General features: G+C 54.9%; 2 protein-coding genes and 1 long non-coding RNA gene across 4 annotated transcripts; 1 reads left to right on the top strand and 2 right to left on the bottom strand.

Moving 5' to 3' along the window:
- Nucleotides 1-3,909: 3,909 nt before the first annotated feature.
- LOC124976645 (putative serpin A13) lies at nt 3,910-7,897 on the bottom strand. The gene is given in 7 exon segments (XM_047539415.1): nt 3,910-3,918; nt 4,030-4,150; nt 4,727-4,745; nt 4,961-5,209; nt 6,937-7,140; nt 7,143-7,410; nt 7,808-7,897. Coding segments are annotated over 7 exon segments (960 nt in total).
- A 6,962-nt stretch (nt 7,898-14,859) lies between these two features.
- Nucleotides 14,860-24,145, bottom strand: LOC124977894 (alpha-1-antichymotrypsin-like). The gene is made up of 5 exons (XM_047541815.1): nt 23,992-24,145; nt 21,716-22,365; nt 18,209-18,482; nt 16,381-16,531; nt 14,860-15,298 (listed from the first exon to the last, which is right to left on the bottom strand). Exons 2-5 carry the CDS (start codon nt 22,353-22,355, stop codon nt 15,095-15,097), a joined length of 1,269 nt encoding a protein of 422 aa, XP_047397771.1. The 5' UTR covers nt 22,356-22,365; nt 23,992-24,145; the 3' UTR covers nt 14,860-15,094.
- LOC124977895 (uncharacterized) lies at nt 21,722-24,226 on the top strand. Of its 2 annotated transcripts, none has more exons than XR_007107279.1 (3): nt 21,722-22,383; nt 22,896-23,020; nt 23,532-24,226. It is a non-coding gene; the product is annotated as an uncharacterized LOC124977895 (long non-coding RNA). The 2 variants fall into 2 exon arrangements; XR_007107278.1 differs by having other exon boundaries at nt 22,896-23,078.
- The last annotated feature ends 255 nt before the right edge of the window (nt 24,227-24,481 follow it).

Raw genomic sequence — 24,481 nt, 5'->3', positions numbered from 1 at the left:
GCCAGTGAGCTGGACATTTGCAGTGTCTCGTTAGACTTGATTCTGCAACAGAGGTTCCTGGTGTGTGCGCCAGAGGTTATCTTTGTGGCTGTGTGAAACTGTACAAGGGCTTGCCCTCTTTTCTGCAGCAAAATATTTCCCATTCTACTTCCAGACAAAGAGACAGAGTCTCAGACAGCCTGATGATGTCCCCAGGGTGCCTTGACTATGACTCAGTGTCCCAGTGAGTGTCTCCTTTTCTATTTGCTCTGAGTCACCCCGCACGCCCCGGAGCACTATCCCAGTGGGTTTACGACCTTCCCCAGGAAAAGCACACTGCCTGTTTCTTTGTGGAAAGTCATCACCAGGAAGGGCCAGCTGAATCCAGCAGCCGGAGGGGTCGGGGGGGGCAAGGTCTGGGTCGGGCTTGGGAGTGAGTTGGATGCTGGTGGCAGCTGCAGCCTCTGAGCCCCCCTCCTCCAGAGTCATCATGGCCTTGTGAGTCACCTGCAAGGAAAATTCTGGAATCATCAGCTCTACCCCAATTTTCTTTCTATTCCTTTACATGATCCAGTATTTGTCCATCCATCAACTTACCCAGTCACCTACCTTTGCATCTGCCTTTTGAAAAATTCACTCATCTATCCACCTAGTAATCTTCAATACACCTGTCCACCTGTCATTCATCCATTGACCCATTTATTCAACAAACAATAATCCATCCACCTGAACTGTCAACTATCTGCTTATCCATCCTCTACTTATGTGTTCATATAGCCATCTACCCACCTATTCAATTGTCCATCATCCATCCATCCATCATTCATCCATAATCCATTCATCCACTATCATCCATCATCCATCCATCCATAATCATCCATCATCCCTCCATTATCCATCCATCACCCATCTATCATCCATCCATCCATCATCCATCTATCCATCATCCATCCATCCATCATCATCCATCCATCACCTGTCACTCATCATCCATCCATCATCCATCCATCATCCATCCATCACCTGTCACTCATCATCCATCCATCCATCCACCATCCATCCACCATCCATCCACCATCCATCATCCATCCATCATCCATGCACTCACCCACCCATTCATCCTTCCTACACCTAGCCAGTCATCCATCCACCTGTCCGCCCTCCTATTGAAGTGTTAAAGTCTGGCACCTGCATTACACAGGTTGCAGTATACTTTGAATATCACACCAGCATCTGCCCACCCACTTCCCCACCTATTTCTTCCTGCATCCATCCAACCACTCTTTCACCCAATCAGTTACTGATTCTTTCATTCACTTCATTTTGACAGGAATGGATTCAGTCAGTATTTGTGGAACCTCCTCTGTATATAATCCACAGGGCCAAGCCCCGTCGGGGGACTGTGCACACAATTGGAAGGACTCCCACGGGGAACTCGTTGTTGCTTAGGGCAGATACGACGTCTAAAACCAAGAGCAGAGACTTGCCAGGGGCGATTGTGTCCTGCTTCAGGTGCGGGCATGAGGGATAGAATCAGAGAACGCTCTACAGGGGTGACATACGGGGTCTTGACAGATGGGCAGAATTTGGATATTTGGAGATGGGGGAGGATATTTCAGGAGTTTTTTTTTTTTTTTTTTTGTCCCAGCCAAGACAGTAGGGGACAAGCCTGGGCAAGTAGTTAGGACGAGATGATGGAGGAATCAGAAGATCACACGAGGAGTGGCTTCATCCTGGAGTCGGCAGGAAGCTTGAAGAATATGCTTCCATGGAAAGCAGGGAAAGGGGAGTGTAGAGAGGAAAGAGGTTAGGAGGACCAGCAAGGCGCTGGGCGGGGCCACCAAATGAGGGCGGGGCCTGGCTCTGGGATCCAGCTCTGGGTGATGATGGGGACAGCAGCCACAGAGAGGCTGGTGACCACCATCACCCTTCCAGAGCTGATGGAGAGAGAGATCACCGGACACCAGGGTCCCGATGCAAGAGAAAGACTTGGGGAGGAGCTGCAGGAACCATCTACCTGGTCTGCAGAGCGGTCTCAGCCTCCTGAGGGCACTGGAGACAAGTGGTGACAAGCCTGGACGTGGAAGCTATCGGCCTGGGTCCAAATCCCGGCTCCACCTCTTCCTAAGTGGCCCCTCACCTTGTGCCTGGACCATTGCAACTGTGCCTTCCGTCGGGTCTTCTACTTTCACCCCTGTGCAGTTTATTATCCTTTTTTAACGTAGGTGGAATTCATTACATCATTCTTCTGTTTAAAGCCCTCTGTGGTTTCTGTCTCACTTCTGGGAAAATCAAAGTCCTTTGATCTTAAAGAGCTCTGCCTTTCTGTCTCCTGCCACACTTCCTCTTGTCTACTGTGTTCCAGCCTCTCTGGCTCTTATATGGCATGGTCATGGCAGAGCACATGTCATAGGACCTTTGCACATATTGAGCACCCTGCCAGGAACCCCTTTCTTCCCCTTGTTCAGGTCCTTGTGAAAAGTCACTTTCCCATCAAGAACTTCAAGATTAGTGTTCCTGGGACAGACCCCCACCCCCCTTACCCTGCTGCTTCTTTGTGGGTTTACTGCCACCTGACCAACTGCATGCCTATCTGTGTATTCATTGTCTGTCCCTCCACTGCGTCCACCAGAGGCTAACTTTGCCCTGCTCACAGCTCTATCTTTGTACCCCAGCTCTGTCTGGGGCCAACTAATTCCTCACTCCACCATCACATCTCTTTTATCGGTATTGCTGCATGTAAAAGTCACCCATCCTGAAGCTGGGGACCCAGTGGTGCTGTGATATTGGACAAGGTACTTTCCCCTGAGACGGGGCCCAGGGTCCCAATCATCCGATGAGGAAACAAAGGCCCAGGGAGGTGATGTAGCCCGAGGCCACACAGCTAAGATGACACAAAGCCAGGACTCAGGCCTGCCTGGCCTCAAACCCTCTGTCCCTTCTGGGACGTGTGTGACACGCAAGTAAAAGGTAGGTGCCCAGTGCTGGTGGAGGAGAAAGCAGTCCTTGCCCCGAGCCCAGATCCTGCCTTGACCTCACTAGCATGGTACCTGGGGGTCATTCTCTTGGCCCCTCCAAGAGGGCTTTGAATGCCCCCCAAGTTCCATGTTGAGATTCAGTTGCCAGCAGAGAAGTACCAAGGGGCAGACCTGGGAGACTGGACTCCACGTGAGGGCTCTGATCTCACACCTGGACTAATGCATGATGGGCCAGGGGTTGGTCCATGGCAGTGAATTCCTGAAGAAAGGACGATTTGGCCCATTTCCTCTCTGTTGGCTTGGCCTTCCTCCATGTTAGCACACAGCAGAAGACCCGCGCCAGACACCCTTCATCCCGGCTTCCGTGAGGTAGGCAGTTCACCATTACCTAGTCGGTGGTAGTCTGTTACTGAGGCAGAACAGGGATCCATACACTGCCAGCCTCAATCTCACCTACAAAATGGGGAAGGCCGCACTTGCCTCGCCTGTCCACTGGGAGGTGCTGACGTGGCACCTGGCTAGGGCTGGGCCTGGTGAATGTCCTTGAGAAGTGGACAGGGAGGGGTGGGGACGAGGCTGTCACCTCCTCCAGTCTCTAACTTTGCCTCCCCCTGCAGAGTGCTGGCTCTGTGGGTTCCTTCCATTCCCTTTCTAGGGCCTGGTTGGACTTGTGCCTAAGCCAGTCTGTCCTTCCTAGATCTTTCTAGAGCACAAATAGGCTCATGCTACTTTCCATCTTTTAGTAGGTCTCAGGACAGAGTCCCAGGTCAACCAAGTAGCTAGAAGGGTCTTCTAGGGCCTCAGCTCAGGGCAAATGGGGACTCTCAGTTCGGGGGGGCACCGGCCCTTCCTTCCCAGGCTGTCCCTTCTTCACCAGCTTGCCCGTAGGACCCAGAGCAGGAAGCTTCCTCTGCACCCACCGCCACCTCAAGAGAGAGCCCAGCATCTTGGCTCAGCGGGGCTGCGGGGACGTGGAACAGGGACAGAAAAGCCAGACCGCATTGCGCCTTGAGCGGTCCCGGCAGCTTCCGATGTTTCTCAGACGCTTCGTCGGAGTCCCGCCTGGACTTACCTTCGAGATGCCCAGTCCAGGCTGCCCCGGGAGGCCACCACCCACAGGCGCACGCAGGAGGAGCATCTCCAGTCTGGTGGTGCTGGAGATGGAAAATTTGGGGAAGTAGAAGTCGAGTTCTCTGTGGAGAGACGGAAATGGGTTTGCTGTGCAGGTCGGGGAAGGGCCTGTGTGTCCCACGAGGCCCCTTCCAGCCCCAGCTCTCCAGTCAGCCCTGCGGCCTCCCCTGGCCTCTGGCCTCTGCCCCACTCACGCCCTTCCGGCCGGGGGCAGGGGTGAGAGCTTTCAAGCGTGCACACCACCGTGCGGAGCGTGCACCTGAGGGCCTGGGGCTCCAGCCCGTCCACCTGTCCACATCCTCCCTGTCCCCTGCCTCCCTCTGCTCCCAGGCCGCTCTGTTCCTGGGTGTCCGCACGTGCAGATTGCTTGTCCTGGACGCCCTGCCTCACCCAGGCCTCTGGGGCCTTTTCCTTCCTGGTGGCACGCTGGGCTGTGGCCTGCCGTGGAGGCCGGCTGACCCCAGCACAGGCAGCTGTGGCATCCTCACCTGCTCTTACAGGACAGAATATCAGCTCCTCCTTTGTAGGTTTGTAGGTCCCTGTGGTTGTGACTGACCTTCCACCTCTGAGGAGACGCAGGTCCCTGGGAGGGACAGCACTTGCCCAGGGTGCTGCCTGGCCTGCAGCCGAGTTGGGACCGGCACTGGATTCCAGAGTCTTGGGCCAGGCCCCATAGTGGTACTTTCAGGGAGACCGGGGACCTCACCTAGAGGTGACACTGTCTGGTGGGCTGTGACAAGGCCCAGGGGTGACGGTGGTGACAAGGCCCTGGGAGTAGCAGGGCCATGGGGGACAGCACCCTGGGGCCTGAGCGAGGGGCCGGCCCTGCCTCCCTGCCCGCGGGAGCAGCCGACCTGGTCCTGAGCAGACGCCCCACTTGATCAGCGTCTGCGGCAGCAGCGCCTCTTCCACCAGCCCCAGCTTGCCCGGCTGGGGAAGACGGAGAAGGTGGTGGCTTGCGGCGCGGTCCGTCTGCAGCACGGTGCGCTGTAGCTCCGCGTGCTGGAGGAGGCGGTGGCCGGCCTTCTGCTTCACCATGGGGACCTGCACAGCCCTCTGCTCGTCCAGGAAGAACTCCTTCAGGCGGGTGGCCCGAGGGTCGAAGGGCTGCCTCCACTCAGCTGAGGGGGAGGGAAACGCCACACTGTCCTTGCAGAGAACAGAGAAGGGCCGGGTCGCCCTGTGGCCGCTGGGGGACGGTGGTCCAGGCCCTGCAATCCTGGGCTCACACCTGGATGCAGAGCCCAGCCCCATGACCCAGTCCTGACCTGGCCCTTAGCACCTGGGTGACCCCAGGGGCTGAGCCCTTGACCCCCACGAGTTTCTGTCTTTCTGTTTTTGTAATAATACAGTGGTATTAAAATTGCAAAGGTACTGTCACTCTGCTGCTGTGGGGTTTTGAATGTTCCCAAAGGCCCGTGTGTTGAAGGCTTGGTTCCCAGGGTGGTATAGAGGGAGGTGGTGGAACCTTTAAGAGGTGGGGCGTAGTGGGAGGTCTCCGGGTCCTTGGGGGCGTGCCTGGAAGGGGACTGTGGGACCCCAGTCTCTTCCTCTTCCTGTCTTTTTGCTTCCTGGCTGTGATGTGAGCAGCTTTGCTCTGTCAGGGGCTGGTACCATGGTATGCTGCCTCAGCTCAGGCCCAGAGCAACAGGGCTGGCCAACCATGAACTGGAACCTCCCAAACTGTGAGTCAAAGCAAACCTTTTCTCTCTGTAAGTTATGAACTCACTCAGGCATGTTGTTACAGTGAGGAAAGTTGACCAGCACACCCAGCTCCTAAGTCTCTCTGGGAGGTGGTTGATTTTTAGGAAGATCTCGAGCTGTATGAGCTCTCTGAAGGAGGCTCTGTGACTGGCTCTCTGTGCCTGTTTCCTCATCTCTAAAGGGGACATAATAGCACCTACCTTCTTGGGTGATAAGAGCTCAATGGAAATTGAATATTCACGTCATAACCATGGTCATCAGAGCTCCATACTTAATGCTCATGCGTCTTTGTGTGACTACGTGTACATGTCAGAAATATTCACAGACCGTGTTGGAGTGAGGCTTACTGACAGGAGCAAATACATTTTCTGTTTAAAAATTGTCTCCCCATCTGAGAAATGGGAGCACTGACCTTAGACCTGTCTGCAGAGGTAAGCCTTGCTGCCTCACTCAGGGGAGAGGGTGGGATGCACTCAGAGACCACAAAGAGCTGCACAGATCTAACCGGGTCCCCCTCCTGAGCCCTGAGTGAGAACAGGCTGTGAGGGCAGCAGCCCGCCTGCCCGCACCTGGCCACCATCTGTAGGAGCGCTGGGGATGAACCCTGAACCAGCCCTGGTGGGAACACAAAGCCTCTTTGCCCTTTTGAAAAAACAAAGGACCCCTCTGCTTCAGAACTCTGATGACTCCACGTCTCCTGGGATCTGCCAGAGGAGGGGACCATGCTCTGTACTGCAGGGGTGGTTTCTAGGGCCAAAGTGAAGATCCCAGCCCCCGGCTGCAGAGTCCCATGGGGGAGGGAGGAGAGCTTTCTCAAGTGGGGCCTTGGGTCTCGGACTTGCCCACCCACCCAGTCAGGCACTCGGGATAAGCTCTCCAGGGAGTGTTTATGCATATGAAAGGTTTGGAGATCCTTCTCTGAAAACAAACTCAACGAATGGCATTAAAATGTGGTAGGTGGTGAGCGCCCCATCCCTGGAGGTATTCAACCGGAAGCATGGAGGATTCAGTGGACAGACCCTAAGTGCCTCCTATCCCTAAGTCAAGAGAGGCTGAAGAAGCTTCTCTTTGTTGTGAGGGGCAGAGCCAGGCTGTGGTCAGATCCTGGCGTCCAGAAGGAGCTTCGCTTGGAGGCCCACCTTACCTCTGAGAACCACGTGATTCACCAGAACCTCTGTGGCTTCCTTCCCCATGTCCTCCACCCAGGGCCCAAGCCTCCCCTGGGTCTGCTTCTCCGCGTACTCCTCGATGTGTTTCTGAGCCTCCCCCAGGTCTTGGGTGACCCTGGGGAGCAGACTGCCGAAGCTTCTCTGGCCTGTGGTCAGGAGGAGGCGAGGTCCCGTGTGGGGAGCCTGAGCAGCAGGTCTTGGAAGCCCTCCCGGATCTCGGCCTCCGACATCGTGGTGAGGTTGAACCCCAGGCCCTCCAGTAGCTGAGTCCTGCTGGCCGCCGGGGCTCCGAGGGAAAGGGTGACCAAAGCCAGGGAGACACTCGCTGGGGAGAAGAGAATGTTCTCTCCAGGGGCGTTCAGAGGCAGCTGTCAGTAGAGGCCGAAGGCAAAGTCGATGTTGCTCACGGAGATTTTGTGGCAGGGCAGGGCCGGCCGGGGAGCGCTGTCCTGGGAGCCAGGTCCATGAGGTCAGAATCTCCTTGGGCCAGAAAACGAGTTGCAGCCATGAGCATAGTGACCAGCAGCCCCCTCCCCGTGGCCTCCATCCTCCAGGGTCCTTGGTCTGAAAGAGGAGGTGACCTAGAAGACAGCAAGGACCAGCTCCGTAGTGACGAAACGCCATTGCTGGCGCCTCTGCTCTGTGCCAGGAGCCGTCAACGCCCGTCCTTCAGGTCCTCTGGTCACCCTCACCATGGCCCATTGGGGGAGAAGTTGTTTACACCCCCCTTTGAGAGCTAAGAGGAGTTTTAGAAAGGTCAGGAAACTTGCTGGAGATCCAGCAGATGGTGGGCGGTGGCCAGAACCTGAACCCAGCTGGGGGCGGCGGGGTGGGTGGCGACCACACCCAGAGCTCCCGGACCTCCTGCCCCCGCAGGGAGCCCCAACTTGCACTGCCCAGACACTTATGGCCATTGGAGGCACTCCTGTCCTCCATGTCTGTCCCTGGGGTTGGCAGCTGCCATGGGCAGACACCTCCTGCTTCCCGCTCACGCAGAGATCAGGGCTCACCTGACAACTCACGGTGCCTCCCCCAGTTGGACCCTTCTTTGAACCCTGGCTCCACCAGATACAAGGTGCCTGGAGGGACCAGGAGGAGCGGGGGCGGCCTCAGTGACTTTAGTTAATGGCCTCTCGGGACATTGACTTCTGCTGAGAACCCCCACATCACAGGGCTGCAGGAGCGCAAAGGGGCAGTGCCCCTAGCAGACTCAAGTGTCACCCAGTCGGTGACACAGGCTATTGCCTTAAGGGTCTGGAGGCCCTGGTGGAGCCTGGAATCTCTGGTAGTGAGGGCCTGAATGGGGAGCCATTGTGGTCCTCATGAGTGGTACGTCAGAATGCTCCCTCTACCCCAGAAGTCGCTGGTCCTCACGCTTGGGGAAGTCCACGTCCCTCCTCCCCAACCTGGAGAGGAAGCCCTACCTGCAAGGCCCTTGCCGGCCTCCCAACCTCACCTCTGGCCCTCTTCCCCTCTCTCCCTTGGCTCCGCTGCCGTGGCCTTCTTCCTGTTCTAGAACTTACCAAGCTCACTGCTGCCTCGGGTCCTTTGGACTTGCTGTCAGCCGCCGGTACAGCCTTCCTCCAGCCTTTCCTCAGCTCGACTGCTTGCTATATTCTGTTCTCTGCTCACCAGCCCCTCCTCAGAGGCCACCTCTTACTGGACTGTTTATCCTATGTCCTCCTGCAGTGACAGGGCGCCTTTGCCTGGCTCCCCCCCTGGAAGGTGAGCCCCACGAGGACAGACACTCTGTCCCATGCACTGCTCAATTCCCAGTGCTCGGCAGAGTGCACCCTCCACAGGTGGAGTGTGCTCTACCCTCTGTGAAACCTCAGTCCTGGGCTTCAGCCTTCCTGGTCCCCTGGGATCTCTCCCCGAGCCCCATTCCCCGCTCCCTACTCCCCTTGCGACAGTCTACTTGGGCCCGCCTGTTGCCTCTGGATTTGGGTTAATTGTTGACAGGTTTGATGCTCCTTACGTTCCCCTGTTCTGCCCCCGATTTTCCAAGTGACCTTGAGCAGCCTTGGACCTCAGTGAGTTTGAGCTCCTTCCTCTGCACAGGGAAGGGTCAGCTGAGAGGCAGCCTCTAAGAAAGCCTTGTGTGTCTGCCAAGGTTTGTTCCATACATTTATTTCTTGACAGAGAACCAGCCAGTCTGCATTTGTCCATGTGTTAGTGAGAAAATAACCTGGAGGAGGAAGTGTGGATGTGGGCTCTCGGTTGCAGAGGTTCAGTTGGTGGTTGACTGGCTTCATTGCTTGGGGCCTCAGGTGAGGCAGAACATCATGGCAGAAGGGCCTGGGGAGAGAGAGAGAGAGGGAGAGAGAGGGGAAGGGACTGGGAGAAGTCACAACCTGCCAGGAGGTGTCCCCAGTGACCCTCTGCCTCCAACAAGGTCTGCTCCCTAGTTTCCATCACCTCTCAATAATCCATTCAAATGATTAATCCAGCAAATGGTCAGTCCACTGACGAGGTTGGAGCTGTCATGATCCGTCACCTCTCCAAAGCCCCATCTCTGGACAATGCTGCCCGAGGGACCAAATCTCCAGCACTCGAGCCTTTGGGGGACACGTTGTCACGGTCAAGCCATAACAGTCCATTTGCTCGGTGAGCCGCTCAGTCATGGACAGACATGGCTGCCGGCAGCCCTTCGACTCATTCACAAACAAACATGGACCAGGTCTGCCATGTGCCGGACTACAGCTACGTTCTGGGGACGTGAGGGGGTGACTCACGCCTGCTCACTCTCCGGCTCAGGCCCGAGGACAGGTGCACGGAGGCTGAGGCAGAGCGGCATGCTGTGCGTGAGCCCACGTCCTGCCCGTGTCCTGACAGTCGCCCTCACTCTGGCGGGCTCCCGGCCGTGCGGAACGCGACTTTACTTGACTCTGCTCACCCCCGCCTTGACATCCAGCCCACAGTCGGCTCTTTTCGACTCCCCGGCACCTCATTCTCTCTTTCCTCTTGTTCCGGTGGGGAGCCACCTCTGCCCAGTTCCATCACCCCTAAAGGAGGTCCCATACCCACTAAATAGTCACATGCCCGTCTCCCCTCCCTTGGCCCATGCCAGCCACTAGCCTGGTCCCGGCAGCGGTGAGTGTACCTGTTCTGTAGACTGGATCTGAATGGAATCCTGGCACCGGACCCGTTGTCTGGCTCCTCCACGGAGCACGCTTTCGAGGTTCACCCACGTTGTACCACACATCAGGACTTCACTTCTTTTTAGGCATAAGACGTTGGTGGATAGCCGTTTTGTCTGTCCGTTCATCTGTTGATGCACACTCGAGTTGGTCCTACTTTTTGGCCATTGTGAAGAACGCTGCAGGGGACATAGGCTTCCAGCATCTGTTCAAGTTCCTGCTGTCAATTCCTGAGTCCACATCTAGGAGTGCAATGTTGGGTCTGATGATAATTCCATTTTGCCTTTGGAGGAAATAAAAACTGTTTTCCACAGAGGCTGCATCATCTGACATTCCCACTGACTGTGTAGGGGGTTCCAATTTCTCCATATCCTGAATGACACTTGCTATTTTCCTGTTTAAATTTGATTGATTGATAGTGGTACCAGGAAGGGAACCCAGGGGCTTGTACATACTAGGCAACTTTTTGAAATATTGCGGGGATCCTGGTAGATGCAATGTGGAGCTCACGTGGTCTGGATTTGTATTTCCCTAAAGACCAAGGATGGTGAATATCCACCTGCTTGTTAGTCATTCGTGTACCTCCTTTGGAAAAATTTCTATTCAAATGCATTTCTGTTTTTAATTGGATTTTGTGTTATTTTATTATTGAGTTGTAATCCAGATTTTTATTATTTTTTATTATTGAGTTCTCCAGATTTTAAAGTATGATTTCCTTATCAAATCAATTTTTTAAACTTTATCTTATTCACTTATTTTTATGTGGTGCTGAGGATCAAACCCAATTCCTCAAATGTGCTAGGCAAGTGCTCTACCACTGAGCCACAACCCCAGCCCAGCAGCACATGAATTTTAATTTATGAATTTCATATTATTGTGTATTATATTTTCTTCTATTCCTCTGAATAGTACTAGAATTATTTCTGTGTTGCTTTTAAGATTTTAAAAGACAGATTCAGGAGCTGGGCCTGTAGTTCAGTGGTAGAGCGCTTGCCTAGCATTTGTAAGGCACTGGGTTCGATCCTTAGCACCACATAAAAACAAATAAATAAAATAAAAGACAATATACAACTAAAAGACAGATTAAGAGTGGCCTTTGGTCTGGACTAATTTGGCACTACTTTTAATTCTGTTGGCTCTACCCAAGATTCTTATCTTTCCACTCTTACTGCTGGCAAATAGGAAGCAACACCTATCACGTTACCTTTTAGTGCTTCTTCACTTTATCTCAGGTAGATTTCCTCATGCATATAGAGTAGTACCTGGCCAAAGGCCTGAGTTGACCCTCTGTAGATCTCGGTGGTATGCTGTCAGCATCTCCATTTCTGATATTCTACCTCACAAATGCTAACCACCTTGGCCTCTTCATATTCTGAGATCCATCTCTTCAGCCCAAGAAGATTGACTTTCTTTGGTTTTCCTCTTCCTGGCCTAAGGCCTAGAAACTTCCTCCAGGTCATCAGATAGGCAATAGTAAAGCCCATGTTGTGTGTCTGACTTCTCTCAGGCGGACAGTCACCTACAACTATTATTCACTGTCTTAACACCATTGCTTCCTATATATTGTCCAGTTGTCTGGTTGTTCAGGAGAATTTGTCCAGTCATTATTATCCCATTGTGACTAGCAGGAAGATTTTTTAAAATTTTCTATTTTATAATTTGTTGGAAATCTTATAATAATTTATTAAAATGCTCTCCTTTGTGTTATGGGGAACAACTTAAGAACAGACCGATCACCACTGAGAAGTCCAAATTTGAGAGTCTTTATTAAGCCAGCCGGCTGACTGTCTCACACGATGCCCCAAAAAATGGCTATTAGGAGAACAGCCCCGACCACAGGGTTATAGGGGTTCTTATACCAAAAATCACATTAATCATAACATCATGAGATCATCAACAGAGGGGGAAGTAGGTCAAAATGACCCTTACCTAGGTACAAACTAAAGAATGGGTACTAACATCCACACAATCACTGTCCACATGATACATTGTTTAGGAGCAATAGGAATCAAAAGAGAGCAATTTTTCTTTACATAGGAATTGTCATTCTGTATTGTTAAACATGTCACACTAAGTAACTGATGATGGGCACAGAAGCGGGGTGTTCCCATGGGAGAAGCTTATTTCCTACATAACATGGAGTCTCAGAGCAAAATGGAGTCTGTTTAGTCATTTCCCTTAGAGTCTGGCCTATAACATTCTCATGGAGTCAGATCTGTCAGCCCATCACAATTGAAGTTCGGAGAATATGTTCTGACAAAAATTTTTAAAAAGTTGTGAAGGCTTTGTTTTTGTTGTTCATAAATAATTTAAAAAAGGTACTATGGACATAAAAGATGCATATTCTCTTATGTAGTCCTGGGGATGAAACTCAGGGTTTGGGGAATTCTATGCAAGCACTCTGCATACATACTAAGCTACACCCCCAACCCTTTTCATTTGTTAGTTAGAGACAGGGTCTGCTAAATTGCCCAGATTGGCCTCAAACTTGAGATTCTCCTGTCCCAGTCACCTGAGTAGCTCAGATTACAGGAACATGCCACCATGTTCCATGACTTCCATGTGTTTATAGAGTTCCACACACAGAATACAGGAGATCAAGGGACACAGGGCATCTCCAAGGTCATTGGCATTGCAGGATTTATTGGGCTTAGAGTCCTGAGGCCCCAAGTCTTCTTTGCTGGACCTGCTCACTCTGCAGAAAGTTCTAGGCTTTTCTGAAGTTGAAGTAATGACATGAAGACCACCAGGAAAACCTGTGGATCAACTGGGTTTGTTGAACCTCCTGAGCAGGTGATAGTACCACTGCTGTAGTTGGAATATAGCCCCTACATTCATGTTTTGAAGACTTACTCCCCAAATTCATAGGTTAATGGTACTTGGAGGTGGAGCCCTGGCCAGGTAATGAGGATTAAATGAGGTCATGGGCCCACCTGACATTGGTGGCTTTGTTAGAAGAGGAAGAGAGACTGAGCCAGCACGCTTGCCCCCTCCTGCCATGTCATGCCCTCTGCTGTGTTATGATGCAGCAAGAAGGTCCCCACCAGCTGCTGGTGCCATGCTCTTGGCCTCCCCAGCCTCCGGAACTGTGTGCTACATAAACCTCTATTCTTTATAAACTATCCAGTTGTGGTATTCATTATGGAAATAGAAAATGGACCAAGAACCCAGCTTGGCAGCATCTCTGCAATGTCGTCAAGGGGGGCCTTTGGGGGAAGTTGGCAGAGAGTCCCCTGGGCTGGAGTCAGTCTGTGGTTTCCCTGCATCCCAGCCTGCACTCCTGTCTTGGCCCCCAAACCCCTTTCCTGTTCAGCATCCAGAGTAACTTTTCCAAGATACAAACTGTTTAAATGCCTTCAAAGCACCTCATGACTCTCGGAACCGTTCTAGAATCCTTACCAGAATCCTGCTCCTCTGTAGTCCAGTGGCTGTCATGGTCCCTTCCTCTCTGCAGCCTCTCTGTTCTGGACTCCAGAGTCACCCACCTTTTACCAGAATCTTTGGAATGCCCCATTGCTTTCTCCTGCCAGGCCATCTCCTTTAGGATCCCGTAACCACCCTCCAGTCCTCCTCTGAGTTAGCCCAGAAGTCGCTTCCTCCAGGAAGCCTTCCCTGGCTCTCAAGCTGAGTTTGGTATTCTCCCTGAAGTCCAGAGCCTCACAATGCATCATTTTTCCTTCGGATTCTAAGACCCTTGAGGACCATGGCTGTGAAAATCTTTCGGAGCATGCACGGTTTGAATCTGGAATGTTTCCTAAAGTCTCTCGTGTTGAAAGCTTGGTCCCCAGTGCAGCAAGGTTCAGAGGTGGGGCTTTTGGGAAGTGACTGAGTTGTGAGGGCTCTGACCTCGTCAGTAGATTAATAATTGGAAAGCATTATTTGGAACCGTAGGCAGTAGGACCTGGCTGGAGGAAGTAGGGCACTGGGGTGTGCCCTCGAGGACTGTGTCTTGTCCCTGGCTCCTTCCTCTCTCTCTACGTTGCACCTACCATGAGCTGAGCAGCTTTCTTTCACCATATCCTTCTGCCATGATGTTCTGCCTCATCTGAGACCCATGGCAATGGGGCCAGCTGAGTCACCTGAAACTGAGCCAGAACAAATCTTTCCTCCTTTAATTTGTTCATGTCAGGCATTTTGGTCACAGTGAAGAAAAGCTGACTAACAGAATCACTCGGTGATTGAAAGTGTTCCCCTGGTGTCAGGTGGCCCTACCAACACCTTCAGCTTGGTGAGCTGCAGTGAGGTTGCGTGTTTGTCACTTGTCGGTCCCCAGCTCTGCATTCTGGTGACTGAAGGGGACCATCTGTCAGGCGAGATCTTGGAGCTGGGGAGGCAGTTGAAGCACTCAGTGGGAACCTGGAAAATAACTCTTCTCCCCCATGGGGGTGCTGGGGTGCAGAAGAGGTGATCCCTCCAGAAGACCCCCTCAGTTGCAGGAGGAAGGGGTCAGGGACGTCCCTGCAGAGACAGCAGGTGGGCAGAAACTGGACCTTGGGCAAGGGAGGAAGTCGAGAACTGGGGACCAGGTGACTCTGGAAGCCAGAATGGGAGAGAGGGCAACAGGGTCTCCTCTCTGCCCTGGTCCTGAGGTCCAGGTGAGCTTGGCCATAACTCGTATGGTTCAGCCAGGCTGCTGAAGATGAAGGTAGAAGGAGCCCAGACCCCAGGTGGGATGAACCTGCTTGAGAGGTCAGGAGGCTTGACTCTGGGACACCGGCGGAGCAGGGAGCCAGAGAGCAGAGAAGACACGGGGGAGAGTCCAGGCAAGGAGGTGTTTATTGCTGTCAGGAGACCGCAGAGCCTCGGGCTGAACGGTCCACAGGATCTCTGTGCACGTGGGAGCCACACACGCAGGTGCCATTACCTTCCCAAGGAGGAGCGGACGAGGCTGGGCATCTCTGGGTGCACTGCGCCCACGCCAGGCTATGTCCGGAGGCCCATGCCCTGGACTTGCATCCCTGACTCTTGGTGCTCCGCTGCTCAAGGGGGGTCTCTAGTTTTGCTTGGGGTTGGTGACTTTGCTCAGAAAGAGGTTGACGTTGCTGTCTGTATGGACGATGGCCATCAGAAAGGGCCTGTTGAAATTCACAATGGTCTTTGGGCCCAGCTTTGCAGACAGGAAGGTAACTTTGACTCCAGTGGAAGCAGTTGCTTCTGTCCCCTCCTCAGTCACATCGAGCAGAGCCTTGTGGACCACCTGTGGGGACACAGTGCATTAGTCCCTGGGACAGGGTTGGCGGGAGGGAAGTAGCCTGCCTGCGTGCTCCTAGGGAGCCGACGCATCGCGGGCCCGCGCTGGCCTGTCTGGGCTGCTAACTGGTTTGCTGCTCCCAACCACCTTGTCTACTGGCTTTGTGCTGTCCCTGTGCACAGATGTGAACACTGAGACTCAGAGGAAGGGGTAATTTGCTCAGCCGTCCAGATAAAGGGCACTAGATCAGAGAGGCCACCCCAATCTGGGTGCTGTCTGTCTGAGTCCTCCACGTTGCCCCCCAAGTGCCCACGACTGGTGGGGGAGGCATGAGGGCAAGCCAGGCGTTTTTCCTGAGTGCAGCTTCCTGGTGACCCCCAGCCATGAAGCAGCTGCTCCTCGGGCAGCACAGGCTCCAGAGTCTCCCCTACTCCAATCTCTTTGGGGTACTGAGCAACTTTGCATAGGACGTGGTTTTGCATCCCTGGACCTCGCAGTTCCCCTCCTGGGCACATGTGCCTCCGTTCCTGTGCTCCCGTGAGCGCAGAGCACAGGGACGCTGCAGGACTGCCCGGCCCCCGGTTCTGCTATTGTGCCTCTAGAAGCCCAGTCTGAGGGTCCCATGCCATCGTCTCTCATAGTCAGTGTCTTTCAGCACAATTGCCTTGTAGCCATCACTATTACCTGTCACCTTTACCTACCCTGCCAGAAACTGCGGACTACCCAAGAACTCGTGCCCCTGTGTTACAGATAAAGGCTGACGGGAAGGCTGCACCTGCTTTTCACTGGAGGGGAGCATGAGGCGGTGTCTGCCGCTGTCCAGCCCAGGCCCAGCCTCCTCCCTGTGAAGGGCTCCCATGTCTCGTGGTCCCGTCTGTGTGTTTGGGGGTGGGTGGTGACCAGCCCGCAACCCTGCAGGAGGAACTGGGCTGTACCTCTGCTGTTCTGGGCTTGGGGAAGACCCAGGGAGGGTGATTGGCTATTGAGAAATACAGTTATTTGTACACATTCGAGATTCCCCAAATGTCCACCTGGCCTTCACTCTTCAAGTTTAGGCATGGCGGGTGAACTGCCTGGTTCAGACTCACCTGAGAGACCATCAAGTTCTTGTTCCCTGTAATCCCTGACAGGTCAGCCAGCCTGGAGAAGACTTCCCGAATACCCAGCTGGGGAAGTATGCTTTCCAGAGAGAAGTCACTTGAGATGCAGAACTTGGGCAGATGGAGCTCATCTATCCACCTAAGGAATGAGAAAAGCAAGATCTGAACATCACTTGAGTCCCTTGCTACCCTCCCCTGCCCTGCAGCAGGGGCCCCCAGTTTCCTCCCCAGCTACCCCTTCTTGCAGGAAAGATGTCCTCTTCCTTGATCTCTTGTGTTGCTCTTAATTCATTACTTATCCATGAGCATCTAGGAAAGTCTACCTGGGCCGGGCAGTGTGCCAGCCTGGGCCTGGAGTCCTGCCCTTCCCCCAGCTGGCAGCTCAGCCAGGGTCACCTTCACCCTAACAGGGACCTCACAATGAACTGAGAGACTGGCCAGGGCCGGGGCAGCCACACTGGCTGCACAGCATCTTGCTCCACAGGCACCAGGAGGACTTCCTGTAGGAGGCATATCAGTCTCCAAGGACAAGGAGGACCAGTGGGTGAAGGGGGCCCCAGGCAGGTGGAAGAACTTACAGGAAGGAGGGAAGCCGGGGGGGGGTGTTCTACAGCATGGAGGGCGGTCTTGTTGTGGGTGGAGGGAGAGGAGAGGGATAAGGGTGGACGGGTCGGAGGTGAGACATGGAAGACCTGGGGCTGCTGAGAGGTCCAGCTGTATTGCAGGGCTTGGGGGTCCTGAACTGGTCAAGCTCAGGTTTCTGTCTTGCTGCCTGCGAGCTCCTTAAGGCAGGGCTGCTTCCCGCTGGATGCTGTCCTCAGGGCCTGGTGAAGGGTGGAGCAGAGCTGCCTCCCACCTCTGAGCACCCCTCCGTTGGCTTAAGGCCCCTTTAATTCTCTCTCTCCTTTTTTTATTTTGGAACTGGGGATTGAGCCCAGGGTCCTCAACCTCTGAGCCACATCCCTATTTTGTATTTTATTTAGAGAGAGGGTCTCACTGAGTTGCTGAGGGCCTCGCTACATTGTTCAGGCTGGCTTTGAACTCGCGGCCCTCCTGCCTCAGCCTCCTGAGATGCTGGGAGTACAGGCCTATGCCCCTACACCTGCCCCCTTAATACTCTTGTCGCTGCTTGGTCTTACAGCTGCCCAGTGCAAGGAGGTTGTGTCTCCCTTAACCCTAGAGTTCCGTGGGTGCATCCTGTTTGCCTTTGGAGAGACCTGCTCTGTGCTAGCAAAGAAGGAAAGGGAGTGTTTGGAAGGAGAGGGTAAGTGGACCGATGGGTGGGAGCCGGGTGTCCCGGGGTCTCTGGGATCTGGTGTGAGGAGGGCTGAGAGTCGGTAGCCCCAGCAGGTGCCCCTCTGGAAGTGCTTGGGCTTAATCTGTAGCCTCAAGTTAGCATCGAGGCAGGTCCTTGCCCTCTCTGCTCTATAAGTGTCTTCCTGTCCATTACCCCATCAAATTCTCAAAATCACCCCACGAGGACAAGGACCACAGGACGGGGCTCCACCTTCAAGAGGCTGAGGCCAGGAGAAGGCAGGCGTGAGTGCTGGGGACTGTGCTGGGGACGGCTCGTGACTTGGAACAAGTCCGAGTCAGGCAGCCTGGTTACACTGGATGTCCTCTTAAAGAAGCAGAAACCAGGCTACAGCCACCCAGGCAGCAAAGGGGAAAATGACCTCAGATAACACCTGTCCCCGCATGGGTTCTTCCACCACAGTGCCCCTGGACACTGGTGAGACCCTGGGGTGGAGGGCTGCAGGGCCCCAGGGGCCGGGATGCAGGGGGCACCGTCAGCACCAGGTCCTGGGAGACGCACCGCATCTGCAGCGAGTCTTTCCACTTCTTCAGGGTCTCTGGGAGCAACACGGCTTCCACCTTCTCCATCTTGCCCTCATCGGGGAGGATGAAGAGCGCGCTGGCGTTGCCTTCGTACTTGAGCTCCACCACCGTGCAGGAGTGCTCCTCATCCCGGAAGTAGGGGATGGTCAGGTCCTCCGCGCTCATCATGGGCACCTTCACCGGCTTCCCCGTGCTCAGGTAGAACTCGCCCTCCACGGTATCCCGGGGGTCAAAGGGCCTCATCCACTTGGCTAGAGGTGGAGCAAGCAGTCGGAGACCGTGTGAGCACCAGGGCACCCAGGCTTCAGCCCCAGCTCCCCCAGTGCCCTGAGCAGCAAGAGCTCCCAGCCACTCAGAGTCCCTCTCAGGGGTGGCCCTGGCTGGGTGTGGCAAGTGGAAAAGCCCCTGGGGAAGAGGAGAGACCCACGGGCCTGGATCAGAAAGGGGGCCTGAAACAAAGACCTGGTTACTGGCGCCAGATGACAGGTCACCAGGCGTCTGGGAAGAGGGAACGCTAGACAGAGCTGGGCATGGGGTGCAGGGGCGGGGGAGGCGTGACGAGAGCTGCGAGGAAGGGGGATCCCTGGTTCCTTAGGAGGAGCAGTGTCCAGGAAGCAGAGGTCAGCACTGCAGAGAGGCCAACACATGGCCACCCTCTGCGCCCCAGGCCATTGGAAATAGGAGGGAAGAGACAGGGATCCCCCTGAGAGCTACTGAGGGGCAGAGAGAGGAGAATGCCTTGCAGTGGGAACCAGCTGGGAGGGCTGGGGAGGCAGGACTCTGAGCAAGAGTGACCACAGCATAGAGCTCATGGGCACTGTGACGTCTCAGTGGTCAGGGCTACTGGACATCCCAGCAGCCGCGGCTAGGAAGTGCAGGTGTGGTTCCTCAGCATACATGTGGGTCATGGCCATCTGCACGGACCGTGGACATCTAGCTCAGACCTGCCCGGATCCGGAGTCTGTGGTCCTAGTCCCGTAAATCCACGGAACTGCGAGGATTCCTCGGGAGCCAGGGGCCCCACGTCTCCATCGCCTCGCAGTCACAGCCTTGTGGCTTCTGTGCTGTGGCTCATGGAGTCTTGCAATTTGGCCGAACGCTTCAGGCCTTCCTCACTCTCCTTCCTGCTCTCTCCAGCCCATGACAGCGTGGGGCCCAGGCTGTGCCCCTGTCCTCTATCCTCTGTCCTTTCCTCTTGATGATCACCCTGCTTTCTAAGCACCAGCCTGCCAGGTGCCCAGGCTCTCTGCCACTTACTGCTGGCGATGGGCACCCAGCCCCGATTTCTGAGCTCTTGCTCCCTGTTCTCTGGGGTTGAAGAGTCTGGGGGTGGGTGTGGATCTGTGGCCTCTGGATGGGCCCCTGTCATGACCTCTCCACCAGCATCGTCTGTGCCGGCCTCCAGCTCTCTCCCCTTGACCTCTTCGGGGTGCAGGTCCAGGACTCCCCCATGGGTGCTCTGACCCTCCAGGCTGAGCTCGTACTTGTGTAAGTTGAAACCCTGAGACTGCTGGGTAACCGACTCGCCTGGAGATCAGTAAACTCAGGCATTGTCTGTAAAAAGTAGTGCCTGGGAAAGGGAGGGAGCTATCCGACCCCCATCTGGTTTTCAGGGAACCTAATTGGCACCATTCGCTCCTTCTTTTTGTACTGTAAAGGACTTTCCCTAGGACCTAACTACTGTCCTTGTAAGAGGAGCCAGTCTCCCTGACCAGCTCTGCTTTTGTAAACACGCTTCCTGCTTGAAAACACACATAATCATATACGGGTTTTCGAAACCTCGTGCACAGCTATGTATCATTTTAGACTAGAAAATGTACCACACTAGAGAGCCTACACAGGCTGGGGAACACTGGGGAGGGGCGCTCAGAATCTGGAGTGCGGATCTCCTCTGGGCCCGCGGCACAAAATAGTTTGGTTTCTCTCACTCCGAGTGCCCTTTGCCACTTCTCGCCTGGTTCCCACAATACCACGAGCAGTAACCAAACTGTCATAAAAGACACTCACAGTGAAGAGCCATCCACGGTGCTTCCTGTCCCTCTGGGCCTGGAAACCAGCTTTCAACAGAAAAGCCTTGTCTCCCTGCCGTGGGGGCCTCCCCTTCCTGCCCACCTAGGATGGTCCCCGGGGCCCTCCAGAGAGAGTCCAAGTCTCCCAGGCCGCCATTGACTTCCCAGTGAAGGGCGACCCTTCTCCTAGTCTATTTGAGTTTAGAAGAAAAATAAAGAAAGCAACTTCCTGGCAAAGTCTTTCTTTCTTGACTCGGGGGCCCCGCCCCAGCCTGTTGCACCCGCCTGCCACCCTCAGGTTGTCTAGTCTGCCTTCCGGCATCCCTCAGTGAGGCAGTCCTGTGTACCTGTGGCCAGCTGGGTGCTCCGGGGGGAGCCCATGCTCACCAGCCCTTCTGAGCCGGTCTCTGCTGTCCACACTGCAGCCCGGCCATGACCAGGCTGCCATACACACTCCAGGTCCTGTTTGTGATCAGGCTGAAGAAACCTGGGAGACCTGGAGGATTGGGGGGTGGCCAGGGAAGTACGGCCCAACTTCCTGGGGCAACGGAAGCACTCCGCTGCCTGGTCTCCACTGTTAGAGGAAGAGGGGACGAAAGCAGGGGTGGCTGGTGTGTGGCTGGGAGGCAGACCCAATCCAGCCATCCCTTACAGACACCATGCAGGCCTGGGGTGGGGGGCTTGCCCAGGGCTCCGCCAGGCCAGGGGTCCCCAGAGCTCTGGCTATGTCCACCAGCTCCCCAACTCAGGGTCCTTTTTGTGTCCCCATCTCTTCTCTTGCCTATAGCTGAGCCACTGATGGGATCTACCTGTTTGCCCTCTGTCCTTCAGAACTCATAGGCGGAGGTGGCCTTTCTGAGTTCCCATCAATGGGACAGGGCACTGGACCAATTAGAAAGGGTCCTGCCGTGGATACTGCCCTAGGCAGAGGGTCTTCTCCAGGGGAGGGCTGTGCCTCAAGGCTAGAGGAGGACAGAGCCCTGGAACCTCAGGGTGGCTGGCTCCATGGGGCCATCCTGTCTTCCCCTGAGAAGTGGCCCTAGGCCTGCCTGGACTCTCTCTAGAGACAGAGGGGCCCAGCCAGTGCAGGGACAACCCTGGCTGTACAGGTCAGACATGTCCAAGAGTGCACAGGCAGAGGGTCTTCCCGCCCACATTTGGCAGCATGGGGACAAGGACCGGCTGTGGTTCCTGCCTACCCTGATGGGATTTGGAAGGAGAGCCTCTTCCTTCTGTCTGCTGAGCAAGTTCAACCTAGACACAGGGTTCATGGGACAACCTGAGGTCTTGTGCTGGAACCACAGGGAGAGGCCCACAGCCCAGGGGAGAAGATGAGGACCATGGTCAGGGTGCGGTCTGGTGCCCAAGTCCCCCAAACCCTGGGCACCTCCTCTCTAGTGGCGGCTGGCTCTCCGAGCCGGGCCAGGAAGCTCCGAGCTTGGAGCCCGCGTCCTCTGCCCCAGGCTGGCACTCACCTTTAAAGAAGATGTAATTCACCAGGACCATCATGGTCTGGGGGCTCGGTTCCCTGATCAGCTCTGCAATTCTCCCCTGGGTTTTCTTCTTCACGTAGTCGTTGATGCTCTTCTCTGCGGCATTCGGGTTCTGGAAGTTGGTGATGAGGGCCTGGGCCTCATACAGGCGCTGGGTGTCCTCACTGAACTTGGTCAGCACCTCCATATGGTCCTGGATGAACATGGCGTTGCCCGTGCTGAGCTGCAGTTGCTCGCTGGGCCGGCTGAGGGCGTGCAGGAGATGCTGGAAGCCCTGGTGGATTTCTGCCTCGGAGGTTTCTGTGAGGTCGAACTTGAGGCCCTGGAGAATCTCCGTCAGCGTGGTGTTGCGGGCCCCCAGGGACAGGAAGACCAGGGCAGTCGAGATGCTCAGTGGGGAGAAGACGACGTTCTCACTGGGCTTCGTGGAAGCCAACTGTTTGTAGAGGCTGAAGGTGAAGTTGGCGTTGCTGGAGGCTAATCTCAGGTTGTTCGAGGGCGTTGCGTCTTTCTCTGACCCCTTCTGGGCCAGAGTCCCTGGACCTGGTACGGCACATGGGTGGCAGAGGACAGCAGGACAGAACCCTGCCACCAAGAACCCTAGAGCCAGGAGGAGTGGCATTGTCTCTACTCTGAAAAGCAAAGATCCTGTAAGTCTGAGAGGGCTGTTGGCACCAGACAGCCGCCCCTCCTCCCACCTGGCCTGCACTCTGTCCCTGTCTGCCACCTCTTGCTGTCTCTGTGACCCACTTAGGTACCGTCCCTGCACCCAGCACGCACATTACACCCTGTGCCCCTTTCACCTTTAGAGGTAAGTGCAGTCACTTTGGTCATTGTTCCCAATGGGAAACCGGGAAGAGAGGTAGGGTGTGCGGGGGGGTGGCATGCCAGCGGGTGGAGGCACTGCAGGTGGCTGCAAGATGAGACCCTCAGAATGCCTCCCCCTGCTCAGCGGGCTGACCCGAGCAGGGTGAGAAGGAAGGGGACCTCTCCCTTTGATGACGATAGCCCTGGGCAGACCCTCCACTGTGTGGCGCCTGGTCGTAGTGAGGGTTAGTTGAGAGAGACTCAGAAGACAGCGGGTGTGGGGCCTGGAGGCTGGCGGCCCTGAAAATGGTGTAAAGAGCAACAGCAGATGGAATGTTCCCTTTACCCCCGCCAGGTTACCATGTGATCATGCCACCACAGGCCTGGAAGACCTCTTGCTGGAGGGAGAGCAGAGTGTGCCTCAGAATTTCTGACCTGGGCTGGATTTCCTTTGGGTGATTGCTGTGTGGTAGCAAACAGGTGACTGAACCTCTCTGGCCTCGGTCTCTGTCTCCACGCTACACGTAGAGAGGCTTGGGTAAGGTCTGTGATGAAGGAGTGCCTCATAAAAGGTGTTCCAAAGGGCCACCTCCTGCCACTCCCCTGGGCTAGGGCCCGAGAGCTGAGCTCAAAGCAAACGGCGAGCTCACCTGCAGCTCCTGCCCACTCTGTGCCAGTGTTCAGGGGCAAAGGCACAGCTTGAGTGTTGGGGAGGGGGGAGAGGAGGAGCCAGGAGGAAGGGTGGGGAGGAGGAGATGGGGGCCGCTGAGCTGCTGTCACCCAGGGCAATGGAAGTGGCTTCAGACAGGCCCAGAGACTGTGGCAACTTGGTTGACTCAGCTATTTGTTTACTCTCAGGCTGAGGAGACCATTGCTTTGGAAAAGCATTAAATGATATTTTACACCCAAATGTTTTCCAGAGAAGAAGGGCTGGTGTGTTTGGGTTGTTAGAGGTCTGGCTGTTTCTGAGTTGCCTGTCTTTCTATTTCAGGACAGAGATGCAGCCTGTCTGTCTGTCTGGCTCAGGGGCCTTGATGGGAAAGTGAAGTCTCAACCTCCAGGCGGCTCCCATGGAGACCCTAAAATCACCAGTAGCCTGCTGCTCTGCCCAGAGGGACCCACTGTAATCATCACGAGCCCTGGGTTCTGAGCGGGCACCCTGTGCCTCTTCCCGCTGAGGCCCAGACTCCAGCTGGCTCCATGCAGAATCCACCCATGTTGCCCAGGGGTGACCTCCACACTTTGCAGGCATGAAGACGCAGCCCCAGGGAGGAGAGGGCTCCCCTGGGAGAGAGGAGGTGTCAGCCCCAGAGCTGCCCCTTGCCACCCAGCAGCCACCTGCAGGGCTCCCGGCCCCCACCCACCCCACACATTTCAGGCCTGGCCTAGCCCCATCCTGGAGAAATGGAGTCCTTTGCTCCAAGAAAGAAGGCCTGAGGCCTCAGGATTACCTGGCAGGAGGGCCGGCTGGACACAGAGGAGGACCTGAAGCCGTGGCCTGGAGTGCTGGATCCTCCCCACGGCCGAGCCTCTTTACCCCAGCGAGGACTCCTCCCCCTGCTTAGGAAATACTGAGCAGGACAAGGGAGTGCTCTGTTCTCAGGTGGAAATGGCCTGATACCAATTCCTGGTAACATGGATTTACAAGATATTGCAGAACAACCAGTTCAGGAATAGCCCCTAACTTTTGCTAACATTAAAAAAAAAAAAAAAAAAGCAACATCAAAACCACTGTCTCATTAGTGAGATTTCTGTTTATGAAATGCTCACTGAGGAAAATGGAGAAAACCAGAAAATAAGAAGACATCAAAAATATCCCCTGGAAGTTTATCGCCCAGAGAGGGCCCCCCGCTGACATTGGGGTGTATTTCTGAGCCATTTCTTTCCTCTCTGTGTTTGTGTGTGTGTGATGTGAATCTCCATGAAAACAGATGTAAGTTT

The sequence above is a fragment of the Sciurus carolinensis genome, chromosome 2 (assembly GCF_902686445.1).
Source record: "Sciurus carolinensis chromosome 2, mSciCar1.2, whole genome shotgun sequence".
In the NCBI taxonomy this organism is placed as follows: domain Eukaryota; kingdom Metazoa; phylum Chordata; class Mammalia; order Rodentia; family Sciuridae; genus Sciurus; species Sciurus carolinensis.
This window is presented reverse-complemented; position numbering and strand designations above follow the sequence as displayed.